Genomic DNA, 17,400 nt, shown 5'->3' with positions numbered 1-17,400 from the left:
GACAGGTTCTGTGTAAAGAAGAGAAAGACAACATTAAGAGAAAAGGCAGAGATGACATCTGCATATAGAAGAACTGCAACAAAGTACCCCTGATGCAGAAAAAAGTACCCCTGATGCAGGTGCTCAGACAGCCTAATCCTATCCTTGCTAGTCTATAGTGTGTAGTGTTGACAGAGTGGGCACTGCTTGCTATGGTGTCTCTTCAGACATATGCCAACTATTTTGCAGATGTAAGTCTGAGGAGAGGAAGGGGGTGTGCCCAAGCTGGGAAAGAGGGGCAGAATCCAGTGTGCACAACTGCCACCGAGATCCACCCCCTCCTGCACTGTAACTGCCCCTTGGTTCAGCCTACTCCCTGCCCCAGTCCTTCCCCAAACTGTCCATGAACTACTCCCTCTGCCACACCATCCACACTGGCAGAGAGTCTGGGCAGGTCTGCTATGGATATGGAACCTCCAACTTTTTCCACTGTTGGCTCTGTAGCATGAGAAAGTGGTGTGATGCTTGCACCTGCACCACTGTAAGGTGACATATGGCAGCGGATCACTAGATTCGCTGCCATAAGTGGCCCATAGGATTGGGCCATAAAAGTTAAATGCAGTTCTGAAAATGGGAAGTAATAGACAAAGAATCCAACTTCTGCAAAGGGCTTGGTACAAAATTCTGCAAGCAAACATAGCCTTTAGAAGACCCACTGACAACATAAACCAAATGTTCCCACACCCCAGATAACCCATTTGCGTGGGCATGTTCTCCAATAGCCCTGTGAAGAACGAAAACCAAGAATCCTCATCTACACTCTCCATGTCAGAACTACTCCTACTGCTACATAAGATTTATACACTAGACACTATACAGAATTCAAATGGCACAAAACTCCTTCTTGAGGGTCAGTGATTTACGGGAGAGAAAAATGAGGAGGGAAAAAACACACAGTGAGAAGAGGGAGATGGAGAGAGAAAGATTGAAGAGGGGATGACTGAACCAGAAGTTCCTGAACCACAGAAGCCGGCTCCCACTCCCTCCTCTCAGCTGTTACACTAAAAATACATTAAATACATTCCTGGCATGATTTTTCCATGTGGATGACGAAAGTCATTTCCAAAATAAGTTATGACACTGTTAGCAGAAGGCATAGAGACCCTGAAAATGGCAAATGCGAAACATCCCAGGGAGAGTCACAGCAAAACTGGGTAGGAGCAGCAAGCAATAATGGAGGACAGTGGTAAGGACAAACATTCTAGAAGTGAGCAGAAGAGGAATGAAGATAAACAGTAGGAAATATATAGGGGGTCTGTGTTGCAGCCCTGACTTGAAAGCACTACAGTCTGTTATTCTAGCAGTAGAAGGAGCCATTAACCATTAAAGCCAGACAGTATTTCTCATGATTTCTGATCATTCTGTGTTAATAACCCTTTTTAGACCAACTTGTGGCTTAAGCAGGATATGGTTCAGAGCAAAAAATGTGTTGGTCTATTTTACCAGACTTTCCTGCAGTGCACACTTACAATTAGAAGTTGAAATTGTTTGCTTTTCATTAAAAAAAAAAAAGTTACTGAAGGATGTAATATTCTAATCTATTCTATTCACATTGGGGAGGATCTGTAAAGCACAGCAACTTTTTTGGGGTAACTGAGATGAGTTTAGGTAAGAGAACACTATCCTGAAACACTAAGGAGGGTGATAAAAAGTGCTACTAGAAAGAAATTCTTTGCAGAAGAAAGCAAAGTGTAAGAAAGAGACAGAAGGGAAAGAAACACCTTAGCCTGTCTTCCACTGCAGAGTAATACTTCTTGGACTTTTTAACAACATGGATTTTATACAACCCTGGTTTTTTCACCTAGGTATGTTAAATTGTTGGATTATTGCTGGCCATGAAAACCTGTGAATATACATAAGCAATACCTCTCTTTCAGGAGGATGTTTTATCTATATATGTTGTCTGTATGCCATATGTGGCATTTTCAATTATGCAAATATCCCTCAGTGCCCACCTTGGCAATCTTTGCCCCTCAGTGCACTTATACATGAAGTATTAAGAAGTATATCTAAAAAACTTGACAGATCTCCACCTAATGGCTATTAGATTATTTGAATCTGTATGTCAACAATCCCTAGCATGTATTCACTGCTGAAACAGAGACGCCTGCGTTGGCTTGGTCATGTTGTGAGAATGGATGATGGTCGGATTCCAAAGGATCTCCTCTATGGAGAACTCGTGCAAGGAAAGCGCCCTACAGGTAGACCACAGCTGCGATACAAGGACATCTGCAAGAGGGATCTGAAGGCCTTAGGGATGGACCTCAACAAGTGGGAAACCCTGGCCTCTGAGCGGCCCGCTTGGAGGCAGGCTGTGCAGCATGGCCTTTCCCAGCTTGAAGAGACACTTTGCCAACAGTCTGAGGCTAAGAGGCAAAGAAGGAAGGCCCATAGCCAGGGAGACAGACCAGGGACAGACTGCACTTGCTCCCGGTGTGGAAGGGATTGTCACTCCCGGATTGGCCTTTTCAGCCACACTAGACGCTGTGCCAGAACCACCTTTCAGAGCGCGATACCATAGTCTTTCGAGACTGAAGGTTGCCAATACAATGTCAACATTCTTATTTTGTGGGAATAAAATGATAATATACTAAACCTTGGCAACCTTCAGTCTCGAAAGACTATGGTATCGTGCTCTGAATGGTGGTTCTGGAACAGCGTCTAGTGTGGCTGAAAAGGCCGATTCGGGAGTAACAATCCCTTCCACACTGGGAGCAAAGTATCAGCTACTTGCAAAAGTGCTTTACAAACGTGACCACCCCCACACCAATCCTGTAAGGTGGATCACGATTCAAATTTTACAGTTCAAGAAACTAAGGTTGAAAAATAGCTCCTTGCCCAAGACCACACAATGAGTTCATAGCAAATGTGGGACCAACACTAGTCTTGTATCTCAAACCAGGTTCTATCCACAGAACTGTAACAGCCTTTGTTATTTGACATAATGCTGCTTTAAACTATGGGTGAACCTTACATATTACACATGATTAGTTAATAGATTAGGGGACTGGTTATTTAGACATTTGTCTCTTTCATTTCCTGGCTTTAACATGTATAGCTATGGCTATTCTATTTGGCCATCAAATGAACAACGGCTCATTTACATTTCTTTGCTTTAAATTGTACTAATCATATGTTTAACTCTGCATTTTTTGCAACTGAATTGATGGCATGCACAGGGACTGAAGGAGAGCCTCAGCACTAAGAAACCCCCTTTCTTCAATAAAGGAAACTTCAGTACTGCCTGAGCCTTCGGCATGGCAAGGCTCTCTGTAACTACAACTCTGAATGGCTGGGCTCAGAGGGAGAGGGGGAGGGAGTGCGGGGGATGCAAGGGGAGGTTTAACAAAGAATCACTTTAACAGAAACTCCTGAGTAATGGCTTTGCCCCAAGCCAAGAACAACATCATCTCAATGTCAGCAATTAGAAGAGGGCTCAGCCAGGCAGCACGGGGCCCCCTTCAACTCCCTCCTGGGCACAGCTTTCCTCAAAGGGCTACCCTGAGCTCAGCACTTCCTGCTATGCAGGTTTTTGGATAAAGACTAAAAATCTATCTACTTTCTGTTTGATTAGCACAGATGGAAGTGCCAGTGGAAGGATAGTAGGAAGTACAGATCGGGTCCTGATAACTATTCAGGAAGGAATATTGAACTGGAAGTGATCTTCTATGTAAGCTTCCTTTCCAGAATGACACAGAAGGAACCAGGCCATAAATTACTCTTTGACCTTCTTCTGCCTCTAATGCAGAAGATTTTGAGGAGAGGGTTTTAGAAGAGATGCTTATAAAACCAAGATTCAAAATTCCAGAAGGTCAGTGTGGTATTGCAGCTAGAATAATGGACGAGGAACTGGGAAACCCAAGTTCAATTCCCCACTCAGCCATGAAGGTCTCTGAATGACCTTAACTCTCTCTCATTCTAATCTACCTCAACAGGTTGTTGTGGGAAAAGAAGTGAGGGAAGGAGGCACAAAGTGTACCATCCCATGCTCCTAGGGTAGGAAAGAATGTATTTAAAAAATCCCAACTTCACCCCAAGGAATTCAAAGGCATATATAACATACATAATATGGGAGCATAACAGTTACCCTTCCCACATTTGCTTATTTAGGAACTACTTGCTAAATCAAGCCTTGAAGTTACTATTTCAGAATTTAGGCTTACTTGTTTATTTATTAAGAAGCTACTATATGGAATAACCAATCTAAGGGTTAGAGATGAAAGATGAAAAAGAAGGTGCAAATGAAAGCAGAATTGGTACAAAATAGATTAGATGCCAGCTTTCATTTTATTTTCATCTGCTTTCATCCAGCTTTCATTCTGCTGCAAAAGGTTGCAGCAAACAACCTTTTGACTTACAGTGAGCAAACTAAACCATTATCAAGAACTTCAAAGTAAAAGCAAGAAAAGTAATTTGGTTACTGTATCCTAGAAGAGCAAATTTGTCATCAGTTGATCACGGCAGAAAGCAGACAGGGATCCTTCTCCAACCTCATAGCCCCCCTTTCCGGTGTCCCATCTATTCAGGGCAAAACACCATGCCTCTCTACAACCAGGAGCCTGTCCTGCCCAGCAGCTCTGTAACCTGTATTTTCAGCTCTGTATTTTCAATGGTGGCTGAGCTAGGTGCTATGCGACCCACCTGAAACTGGCTCGCAATGGGTCCCGACCCAGTTTGAGAAACACTCAGTTAACAGGGATAGGAAGACCCAGCACGACTTGACTCAGGTCGAGTCTAGAGTCACCACCTCCCCCACAACTCAACTTGAAAAAGTCATAATGGGGGCACTTTCCAAATCACCCTTTAGCAACTCTGAAGGGCTCGAGTAGAGTTGCACCCCCCTTTAAAAAGCCAGCCAAAGAAAAAATAGGGCTGCTGCAGGGCTCCCTCTGTGTGTGTATGTGTGTGTGCACTTTAAAGACTCCCCTGCTGTCCCTCCCATCTGCAAACAAGGCAAGAGGGGGTGGGAGGGACTGTGAGGAAGCGGAGACAGAAGTGGCAAGAGGGAAAAGGGGGTCACGCATAGCAGCTGCAAGGCTTACCAGGACAACCCAATCCTTGGCGGTTCTACTCAGAAGTAGTCCCATTTGCGCTAAGTAACAGCCATGCAGAAGAAAGCATGATTGCTACAAACCGCCTCCCTACCCCCCAACTTCCCTGTCTCCTTTCTCTATCTCTCTGGGGTCCTGCAGCCAATCATAAGGCAAGAACCCCCTCGGGTTCCTCCTCTTGCATCCAATGGTCATCCATTCCTTCCTATCTATCACAGACAGGTAAAAAGCCAGCTCCTGCCTCCCCCTCTCCTATTCATTGCAAGACGAAAACATTAACCCTTCTCTACCTCATGGCTGGAATTCCCTGCTAATCGGCCAGTCTGAATGATGGCCCCAGGAGGTCTTCCATACCACAAAAAACATCTAGACAGTCTGCATGCACGAGGACAAGTGCTCAGTCAAGCAGCCCTTGACTCGAGTGTTTTTCCGAGTCTTCCACGTGCACAACTCACGAGTCAACGGAAAATGTGCATTTTCATGACTCGAGTTCGGGTTCTCATCCCTCCTTATAGCTCTTAGTTGTTGTTTTCTTCTCCTACAATCACCACCAAGCCTTCCCTCTTTCTTCTCTATTTTTTTTCTAGTGCCTGATAAAATACATTGCCTTAAGATCAGTGGTGACTCTGGCTCTGTTGCTGCCGCCCCCCTCTAACTGGTCATGCCTGCTGTCTCCAATCCCGAGGCCTTCAGAGGGCCAGAAAGGCCACACGCTGCCTCCCTTACCCTCAGAGGGCCATGTAAGGCATTTGGACCACAAAAAAAGGTCACTTCCAGTTTAAGGTCGAAAACTGGAGGTAACATTTTATGCCCTTAGAAGACCTTCTAAGGGTATAAGAATGTCACTACCAGTTCCCCAGATAAACCGGAAGTGATACTTTGCACTTCTGAGGGGGGGGGCAGCGCGCGGCCTCTCTGGCCCTCTAAAGACCTCCAGAGGGGAGGTAGTGGATGCAACCGGTGGGGCAGGGCATCATGGCTGGGAGGCACCTCCCAGACATGCCAGCCAAGTTTATTTGACCCTATGGACCCCCTAGGGATGCCACTGCTTAAGATTCCCATACAAATTAAAATACATTTCTTGCAAACTTGCACAATCTGTATAAATGGAACAGAGCTGAGGCTCTCTTTAGGGCACTAAGCTCAAATTTAATGACCTTCTGCCCTTATATGGAACCCAATAAAATTGCCCTTCCTAAAGCAGCCCAGCTCATCTTCATCACCTGGTGCCGGGCACGGCTCTGGTCCAAAAGTTGTCGAGATTGAAGTTTCTGCTGCTGAAGTTGTTGCAGGGCAAAATGGAGTTGGTAACTGCCAGCACTTGGCTGCAACCTGAAGGGTTCTGGTTGGTTTCCTAACAACTTGCTGTGTACACTGTTGTCAGCTTCCCCTTCCCAGGCAAAGGTTTCAGGCTCCAGACTCCTGAAATGAGAAAAGTTAACCTCCACTTTAACAAGCCTTCATACAATGATGGAGCATGCCTTAAGGTCTTCCTTGCTGCTGCCCAAGAAGTTTTGGAAGCCCTGGCCAGCAAACAGTGTCACACAAGTGGGTATGCCACCTTAACATAAGCTGTGTGCCACCGCCAGTACAGTTATAGAGCTTCAAATTTCAACCAACAGTCTGTTTTGAGCTATACACTAACAAAATGATTAACCAAGACTTATCTTTGCTGCTATACCTCTTGATGACTAGCATGCACATGAAAATGCACAACAAAAGTCAAACACTATATGGACCAATATCAGGGGCTTTCCTAAAGATCCTTCTACAAACACACTTCAGTGCAGTCTAAAATCTCTTGGATATTCTATTAGATGGCATTCTTTTTCCTCATAGTTTGCACAACTCCCAATTTGAAGTGCTTCATCATTATATTTACTGGTTTCTCCAATCATGTCTATCTTAAACATAAAGAGCCAAACAGATTACACACTCAGCAACAAAAGATGATCATCTTAGATTAAACATTTCAGCCCAATGTTGCATATATGCAACAGGGACCAAATATGTACACCTGTGGGCTAGGCAGAAATAGGTTAAATTAAGTTTCAGATTTAAGGCATAATTCACTGTCTTGCTATATCCTTTTTTGCCTCTCCTCTTGTGACTTCTTCATGCACATCTAACCTCACCATGGTCCTGTGAAAGTCTTCTGTTGTTGGTGTGATGATCCAGCTGAACTTCTAAAAGCTGTCCCTCAAGGAAAAGGCAACTATATAGACAAGATGCAGTATTGGCTTTCATAGGTTATTATTCTCTCCTTAATTTCATTCTTAGAGTGCAATCCTAGTCCCTTGCGCTGGCTGGGTCACAAATATGCCATAAACACATTTGTGCCTTCTCAAGCATTGGCCGGGTGAGTGTAAGGATGTGCAATGGCCTGCGGAGGCTACATCCAGCCTCCACATTCAGAGGAAATTAGTTTTGTGCCAGCCAAGTTTGGCCAGCACAGGGGTTGGGGGGGCGTGGGGAGGGTGGGAGGGAGGCATTCTGGGGAAGGGGGAAGGTGAGTGGCAGGAGAGTGAGGGGTGGGGCCAAAGACCTGGCAGTTGTGCTGGATCCCGACCCTGTTACCAGGTAGCCTGGGGCAGCTCCAGGCTGCTCGGATTTGCGCCACCTCTTTAGGGACAAGGGGAAGCGATTCCTCTTGCCCCAGGCTGATCCATTTTCAGTCCCAAACTTGTGCTGGATATGGGGCAGGCCTGCTGGCTCTCCATTCCAGCACAAGCTAGGATTGTGCTGCCCGTGTGTTATATCCCATGCCCACATAATGGAAAGAGAAACCTTTGTTACTAGCAGTGCTTTTTAAACACTTGTAATATGCTTGGGGGGGGGGGGACGACGGCCATGACAGGACTCATTCATAAGCAGGGACCCTGTAAGATGGCCAATGGCACAACTATGCAGTTCTACAAGAAGCGAAGAGGAAGGCATGGATAAAAGGTGCAACAAAAAGTATTTATTACAGTGACTAAAAAATGGGACCTGGCTGAACTTGCTCACTCACTTCACACACACATAAAGAAAGTCACAAACACAAAGTGTGCAGTCAATTTGATTAAACACGAGACAGACAAGGAAAGATAGCAGGGAGCCTTTGGGAAGGCTGCATAGAAGACCAAGGTTACTGTTCAGTTTCTGCAAGGGTTAAGAGTGTGTTGCTTTGCAGGGGCAAGAGCATCACAACCAAGTGAACCTGAGTAAAGCAGGGTCTCACGGACAGAAAGAGGGCAAGAAGGCAGCTTCATATGTCCATAGACAACTTAAGAGACTATTTTAGAGGTATACAGAAGATAAGAAAACCTGTGCAGGTAGTTGGAGACATGAGACTGGTTTGAGACAACTGTCCAAAGACACTGAAGCAGGATTCATTTATTGTATTAGTGCAATAATTTACAGAAAAATCTCCAAATAAACAAAAGTTCTTTAGAAAGGATGAAGGCATTTTAACAGCCCTGCCTCCAAGAGGGAGCTCAGCTGTGAAGTGGAACGTGATATATGCCAACAGAAGCTTGACAGTTTGCTTTGAAGTTCGCATTCATGGGCCTGGCAACACTACTGCACTCTTCCAGACCAGGCACACTTGCTTTGAGGAGAACAGGTGGTAGACAGCAGCCTGGAATACGAAGCCCCTGAAGCACATCACGTGACTCCATGGGCCTTGGAACCTGGTCTAATTCAACAACTTGAGGTTCCCTCTATGCTTAGCTTAGCAATGTATCCCATCTCCAGATACTATCCCTTTAAGAATCAATTTATGGTTGAAAAATGGGGTGCTGGAGGTGCCCCAAGCAGAGACTATGGTCATTCCTAGAGCCATAAGAAAAGCCCTGCTGGATCAAGGCAAAGGCCCAACTAGATCAGCTTCCTGTATCTCATAGTGGCCCACAAATGCTTCAGGAAGCACACAAGACAACAGATACAACCTATGTCCTGGTGTCCTCCCCTGCATCTGGCAATCTGAGGCAGCCTACCTCTAAAACCAGGAGCTTGCACATACATAGCATGACTTGTAAGCCGTGATGAACTTTTCCTCCAGAAATTTGTCTAATTCCCTCTTAAAGATATCTGGGCAAGATGCCATCACTACATCCTGTGGCAAGGTGTTCCACAGACTAATTACATGCTGGGTAAAGAAATATTTTCTTTTGTCTGTCCTAACTCTCCCACCACTCAACTTTCATGGATGTCCCCGGGTTCTGGTGTTATGTGAGAGGGAAACAAGCGTCTCTCTATCTACCCTCTGCATAATTTTGTCTCAATCATGTCCCCCCTCAGGTACCTCTTTTCTAGACTGAAAAGCCCCAAATCCTGTAGTGTTCCCTCATAAGGGAGGTGCCCCAGCCCTGTAATCATTTTGGTTTTGTTTGCTCTCTTCTGCACCTTTTCCATTTCCACTATATCCTTTTTGAGATGTGGCGACCAGAACTGGACACAATACTCCAGGTGTGGCTTTACTATCGATTTGTACAATGGCATATTAGCCAATGGTGAACACCTGTTATTTCAGTTTGTGGCCTTCTCTGCTGAACATCCCTGGATTTGCAACAGAACCCACCAGAATTATCTTTATGTCTAGTGACCTAAATTGGTAGACCCCTGTCTATCAACTTTGTCCCTGGGTCCCAATGCAAGTTTTGTATTAAATACAATCTGATTATACTTTGTTATCCTAATAGGTTCCTTTCATCTGTGATCTATTTCCCAAAGGCAATACTGTGCAACTGTAGTCAACTGGTTGAATCTTAATCTTTGATCCAGGCTTTGAGTCCAGAACCCTCAAGGCCCTTGCTGTTAACCTGACCGAGCCTCACTGCTCTCTTGCCAAATGAAGACTTCAGAAAAAAAGAACTTCTGCCATTCTAGCAGCTTCTACAGCTACATATTATTTGTGGCAGGACAACACTCATGCTGTGCTCTCTCTTTCTTCTCTAAGGCTTTTGTACAATCTTTTTCCTATTTCATGTTCAAGACTTCTGCTGTTCATTCCTGTCGTACACTTCGTACATTCCCAGGGTTTTGGGGTGCTCAGAGTTCTTAGTTCTTGAACCCTAGACCCTCAAGGACCCCTATTCGGTAGTACTGCCACCACCCTGTATGTGCCAGTGTCTCAGTCCAGGGACACTGAGACCCTCTAGGCTTAATTCTATCCCTTGCAGGCACTGAGCACTTTAATTAAAGCCTCAGTCCTCAAGTTACTAGTCCTCAATGAGTATTTGGTAGCTTGCTGAACAGCTAGGCAGGATTCTGAACCTTTGTCCCCAATGAAACAACATAGTAAAAGGATTTTTACTTTATTAAATACATAGGATTACATAAGTTACAAAAGGCAGCAAATGCTAGAGGCATAAAACTTCTAGGAAACATATCAGCATTAAAATAACAAAGCTAACTGGCTATCTCTATTATTCCCTAACTCTCACCTCCGTAAGCTTTCCTTTGTAGATCTTTCAGCCAGGTTACCTAAGAGGCCACATGGCCCTGGCCCTGGCTCCCTACCTGCAGGATGTTGCACCCACAACTTTTCCCACCAAAATAGACAAAGAACCAACACCCCCTTTGGGCGTTGTTCTTATATTTCTCATGCTAACAGGACTCAGGTAACTCTGTACTCATTTAAACTGTGGGGCTGGATGCTAGTCCTCTTAGTTCTTCCTCTCCCCACTGGAGATTCATGGGCGCCTTTCTGTCTACATTAGGTGCTACATTATCAACTTCCATTGAGTAGTAAATTCCTTGCAGTTGCATTCATTGCATTCTGCATGAAATTACACATTGATTGATATATAACATGATGGTCTTATTCCTCCAAATTCTGATTTTAGTGATTTTGAAAACTTGTAGAGTCTCTCTCTCTCTCACTCTCTCTCACCCCTGTGTCAACTTACTAACACCTTATTGCAGCAGTTCTCAAACTTTTAGCACTGGGACCCACTTTTTAGAATGACAATCTGTCCAGGACCCATTGGAAGTGATGTCATGGCCAGAAGTGACATCATCAAGCAAATTAAAATAAATTATAAATAATTAAATTTAAAAAAATAATTAAATAAGGGGGAGCCAGTCCTGTTCCACCAAGTGAATCTACTCTGCAGTAAGTTCTATTGTGGTCAATGGGGCTTACTCTCAGGAAAGTGTGGGTGGGATTGCAGCCTGTGAGCCCAAGCCTATGCATGTCTACTCTGAAGTAAGTCCCATAGTGGTCAATGGAGCTTACTCTGTATTCTGCCTGTAATAACAACCCCCCAAAAAGAATCAGTGAGCTCTTCATCCCTCCCAGTGCCCAGTTTAAAGTTCTTCTATTTCAGGCACATCAGAATAAAGACCCACCTGGCTTCACAAGAGCAAACTAGAAAACTTTCCCCTTACTATTCAAGCCTCTTTTTTGTTCTTTTTAGGGAGGGGGGAGGCTGCCTTCTGGAGCAGCTCCATCAGATCATGACCCTTCTGGTGTCCTCACATTCCCCTTTTCCTGGCCTGACCACCAGCCAAAGCACATCTGCCTACTCATGAGTAAACACGACTGTGAGGCTGCTTTGCTTTCCATAGGGCTCCATAGACTGTGAGGGAGGCAGCTGGGAGGGAGGAACCTCCTCCAGTGTTTTTGGGGACTGCACTCATTGGAGGAGGACCATTCTGACCAAGCATCTCAGCCTGCCTCGACTAAGGCAAGTCCACCTACTCACAAGTAAATGCGGCCACGTGACTTCCTTTCCAGCTCAGACTCACAGCTGGGAGGGGGGAGCTTCTCGGGTGTTTTTTGAGGGCTGCATTAATTGAATTGGGACCATTCTGGTGTCATTGGATTCCTCTCAGCTTACCCTTTCCACTGGACTATGACAAGTATGCCTACTCATGAGTAAACACGCAATACAGCTCATTAACTTTCTATAGGGCTCCATGCATTTTTTCCTTCGGTTTTTTGGCCATAACTTTTGAACGAAAGGAGCTATTGCAATTCTGTTTTTGCAATGCACTTCGCTGGCTATTCCACATCCAACGGTGTATAGCATGATGCGGTAGCTCCTAACCCCACGATGTTAGCGTGTGCCCACCAGGGCTCATCACCCCCCAGCGCGTCACCTAGTGCGGCCCGCACCCCACCACACCTCCCTAGCGATGCCAGTGGTTTGAGCACCTTGCACTTGGCTATGTTGAAGGTCCCTGGCAAACTGCTCTCAAATGTGACAAGCAGTGCTAGAAAAAGTATTTGACACACCTTTTTAGCTCACTTTGAATGGATTCTAGTCAGTATCCTAAAGAACTAGAGCTAAACTCTGCTTATAGTAATAGGTTGGATGTCTGCAGGTCCCAAAATAATTGTTCACAGTGTAGAGGAGAGAATGAGAGATTCAGCAATACTTGTTTCCTCTTCTGTAAAGGCAAGAAGATAGTCTTATATTCTGTGGCAAAAGCAGAGCACCCTTGTTCCTTCCTATCAATGTCTGATTTCTGTTCCTTAATAAGAATTAAGGAATGGAAATCAGGCACCAATAGGGAAAAGCAAGGAAGCTCCACTCTTGCCACAGACTATAAGACTATCTTCAGCAACAGCATAAATACTGTGTAAAGGCAGGAAGGTTTCAGAGACGCTCCTAGGAGACACCAGCTACTGCACAGCACTGAATATTGCAGTGAAAAATTATACCTAGTGACGTAGCATCCAGCAGTCCATTACCTGCATTTAGGCTCTTGGAGATCATCTAACATTTAACATAGCCCATGTTTTCTCCATGCCAAACAACAGGCTCTGACTTTTGAGTTGCTGGAGAAGTAGCAGTAAGCAAAATAAGACAAAATCCCAGCTGGGACAGAAGACTCTCAGAATGGGTCCTCTTGTCCCTCAGAATGTTGCATCAGACATATTAGATTGTGAAAACAGAGCCAAAGCTTGTGGTGCTGTTTCCTATAGTGCCCGAGAATCAGCACATTCAGATTGGTCAGCGACATTCTCCACTTTCGCAAAGCCTTTGTATTATGTGACTCACTAGTCCCTCAGTTCTGAATGTACTGGAAACAGACATTTAATTAGTTCTTTGAAGCTGACAGAACAACCAGCTTTCTTCAGTGGCTAACATCAGGGCACTAGAGATTCTTGCTAGAAAAGGGAACTGTCCAGAGAAAGCTCTCCTCAGTGCCATTATGATAACAGATACGACACAGCCGGGAGGCAGAAAACAGATGATTCCATCACTTGCCATTCAATCTGCTTCCACCCGCTGCAATCTTGCAAGACTCATGAGCCAATTTTGTCCAGGGTTGCTTCGTATGCCTAGAACACTTCCCAAGAAATTCATGAAAGATTCTACCCTTCTAGTTATTTTTAGTCCCATGAATCTATACACTGAGCCGTCTTTATAGATGCTTGGTTTTCCCCGATTATTGTTACTATAGATAATTTCATTAATTCTTCTTCAATTTTTGATCCATAACCTCAACTATGTGTATGCTGCAATTCCTCACTGGGCAGTACAGAAAGTCACAGAATGTAGCTTTCTACAGATCCCAGCTCTCATTTTCTCTTTTTCAAAGTAGCTCCTGGGTCTAGCATGGTTCTATTGAGTGATTGAGTAGCATGGTTCTATTGAGTAATAACCTCTGCCAGGAAAGAGATATGGTTAAGGGGGTTCCTACTGATTGCTTAACCTCTCAGTAGCTTTGACACCTTGAGCAACCATTGCGGATTAACTGCAAGCTGAGAATTGGGGGGACTGTCATGCAGTGGTTCTGCCTCACTGCAAGACTTCAGAAGATGGAATGAGAAATTGTTGTTCCTTCCTGTAGCAGCTCTGCCGAGGTGATGTTCCTATCTACTTCGAGAAGACTGACCTCTCCACTATTGTGCATGTCATGAAAACTCTTACCTGGAGTACCATAACACACAATATGTGAGGCTAACCTTGAAGACATATGAAAAACTTCAGCTGGCCCAGAATGCAGCAGCCAGATTAACTGGAGACATTAATCAGTCAGGAGAATAAAATAATTCCACAAAAAATCCATTGGGCACCAGTTAGTTTCTGGGTCAAATTTAAGGTCGGTGGAATTCCCTGTCATCAACGTCGCAATGAATTCAAGAGTTTAGCAGACTTAGGCATAGGGTCAAGACTATTTTAGGCAGGCTTGCAACCTTCAAGCATGCTAACAAGCAAGTATGTGGAATGTTTAATCTCTCAAGCTGAATTATTAATCATTGTATTTTCAGATATTTAATTGAAAAACAGGTTTGTATTTTATATCATTGTTTACAGAGCTTGTTACAGTATCTAGCTTGCTGTCACTTTTGCTCTTTTACTTCCAGTTTTTCCATTTTGCAACTGGTTAGAGCAAAGTGTGGGAGCCTAGGTCAGGAATGTTGCCACATATGATGTAGGTTCACCATAATGCACACTGGCAAAGTTAGATGCTGTGCACTGAAACAGCAGGAAGAGAGGTAACAGTTGAAAGGCTGTGTAAGGAAAGCATAAACATGACATGATCAAATTACTTCTGGATTCAATTGGTATGACCCACACTATCATCTTCAAAAGAACTAACATTCACCAGTTATTAAATAACCTGCGTTTGGCACAATAAGATTTCATTCAGTTCAGCTCTGGATCTGAGCCAGGATTACTGCAACACTGGCCTGTCTGAGTTCAGAAATTACTTGGCAGATGAATAGTCCCCCATCACCCCCTTTTCCTTTCACTGAAAATCAAGCTTTGAACACAGACCGGAACTAAGTCAAGGGTAAACCAAGGGGTCATCTGGGTAAGCAGTTCAGTGCCTCCATCCCATCATTGCTCATCAGGTCACTGAAGAAACAGTAATGGCAGCCATGCTTATCCCCTCTGTGTGATTTGGATTAGCAAAACCACAGAGCATACAACAGCCTTCCTCCCAATTAGCACATGCCAAATGGTAAGATGCATTGAAAAGAATGTGGTCCTGTTTTCTAGATGCCTGCTCATGCCCTTACACCTGCACAAGGGTCCAGCCTGCTGGAACATTTTAATGATAAAGTATACATGTGACAAGATTAGCATGACTCAAAGGGTGTCTGTTGCCATTTTCTTCTTTATATCAATATGGAGAGAGAGAAAGAGGTCCTTCAAAATGATCCACTCCACAATTCAAAATACAAAGTATTAAAATAAATAGTAGAATACCCAAATAACATGAATGCAAATCAATGATCAGTACTGTTGTACTAAAGCCTATTGAAACTAAGGGTGGACATTTGTTTCAGGTTGAAAGCTAAAGCATAGCAAGCAGAACCTATTTACTCTGTTCAGCATTTGTTCCAAGATGAGCACAATGGTCACAAACCAGTCCCAAAAGGTGCAATGATTAATTTGACAACTGGGTTTGATTCTTCCCATTAGCTTAAATTCCTACTAGCTGCCACAGCTAGAACAGCAGAAGGAGAATGCAAGCAGGGGAAAATTGACAGTATAGGTTGTCCCTCGTTATCCACTGGGGTTCTGTTCCAAACCACTAGTGGAGAAAAAAATCAGTGGAAAAAAACAGTGCAAAAATAGATTTAAAGACACACTTCTAAATTTCTTGCTCCTCCAATGCTCCTAATGGAAGAAGGTTGTGCCTCAACATCTGCAGGGGTTTGATTCTGGGACTCCTTGCTGATTCCATAAAATGTGTTAAATAAAAGCCGTTTAAAAACATTAAAAAGTACATCGCTTTACAATTATGGTTTAAAAACAGCTTTTCTTACTCTTGTAGAGATGCAGTCAGCAAGTAGAAAGGACCCTTTGCCTGGCTCAGCTGAAGAATGGAATGACTGCTTGCATGACTGCCTCTCTACAACAGAAAGAAAAGCAGTTTTTTAAATTGTGATTTTAAGGGATGCATTTTTCCTCTTCTCCAGGGATCAGCACATTCCTTCTCAGTTGCAGTGGCCATTTGTGTTGTGTAAAATCAGTGTTGAAACAATCTGTGCATAACAAGGTTATACCTGTATAAATCCTCCTATTTTGAACTCTGGCACAATCCAGTCAGTGTTCAAAAATCCTTAAGACAAGCTCCATTCTCACAACAGGGGCCGGGGGGGGGAGGGGAGATGACTTGAAACAGAAAATGCAGAAACTCGTGTTCACTTTGTTTTCCTAAGGGAGAGAAGGCATAGGATTGGAAGTTTTGTACCGCCATATTATACCTCCTGCAATATGGATCATGCCTTCTAGTTTCTCTCTTTTTTAAAATTCAAACACACTGCTTGTCAGAGACTGTTTGGGGCCTGCAGATTTTTGTGTTGTGCAACATCCAAGCATTTTCATTTATGGTTACTTTAATTCTTTCCCAGATTGCTTTTCAGAGTCTATTTGGGGCTTGAGTATTTTATTTTTATTCTATTATGTCTCAATCTGACCCCATCCCAATTATATGCTCATATAATTCTGAGTTGTATGAAGCTGTGCTGCAAGAAGAGGGGTTCTTTGGCATGTCTTGGCTTAGCTGCAGCAGTTTATGAGAAATTGAATTTCCACTCCAGCTTTCACCACCTCGAATTCTTCTTTTTCTTTCCTCAGTATGGTAGGGCTTGTTTATAAGAAGGGTCTTTCTTTGGTTTTATCTGGAGTGGTTTACATAAATAAAAAATGCTTTCCATTGATTCATTAATCCACCCCCATTTGTTTCTACCTTTCAAAGCATATTGGAGGGTTCTGTTGTACTTTGCTGTTTGCTCTTGCCTTATAACTATGTATTTGGAAAACACCACTTACCTCCTTCAATCTCTTTCAAAATATATATTCCAATCATAGTACTGTTTCTCATATATTTGGGGATGGGTTCCAATTATCCCCAACCCATACATGTAGACCAGTGTTTCTCAAACTGTGGGTCGGGACCCCCTAGGTGGATCATGAGTCAATTTCAGGTGGGTCCCCATTCATTTCAATATTTGATTTCTAATATATTAGACATGAGTACAGACCTGTACTTTTAACAAGCTACTATGATATGGGATATGATATGAAAGGCACTGTTATCTTCAATGGCTCCACATCAGACCCCTTTGACATCCGAAGCGGAGTGAAGCAGGGCTGTGTTCTTGTGCCAACCTTGTTTGGGATTTTCTTCGCTGTCCTGCTGAAGCAGGCCTTTGGAACTGCAACAGAAGGCATCTATCTGCAGACCAGATCAGACGGAAAGCTCTTCAACCTCTCCAGACTGAGAGCAAAGTCCAAAGTCCAGCTGAAATGTCTGCGTGACTTCCTCTTTGCCGACGATGCAGCTGTCACTACCCACTCTGCCAAAGATCTCCAGCAGCTCATGGATCGTTTTAGCAAGGCCTGCCAAGATTTTG

At 43.9% G+C, this 17,400-nt stretch overlaps 1 protein-coding gene across 4 annotated transcripts in view; it reads right to left on the bottom strand.

The window, feature by feature from the left end:
* TTLL5 (tubulin tyrosine ligase like 5) overlaps window positions 1–17,400 on the bottom strand; it is a 180,265-nt gene that overhangs the window by 35,454 nt on the left and 127,411 nt on the right. For all 4 annotated transcript variants that reach the window (XM_066627423.1, XM_066627432.1, XM_066627442.1 and 1 more), the window contains one exon: window positions 6,314–6,512. In XM_066627423.1, coding sequence (XP_066483520.1) covers window positions 6,314–6,512 — 199 coding nt within the window. The remainder of the gene's footprint in view (window positions 1–6,313; window positions 6,513–17,400) is intronic.

This window comes from Tiliqua scincoides, chromosome 1 (genome assembly GCF_035046505.1).
Source record: "Tiliqua scincoides isolate rTilSci1 chromosome 1, rTilSci1.hap2, whole genome shotgun sequence".
NCBI classification, from domain to species: domain Eukaryota; kingdom Metazoa; phylum Chordata; class Lepidosauria; order Squamata; family Scincidae; genus Tiliqua; species Tiliqua scincoides.
Note: the sequence above shows the minus strand (reverse complement) of the source record. Positions and strands in the feature narration are given on the sequence as shown.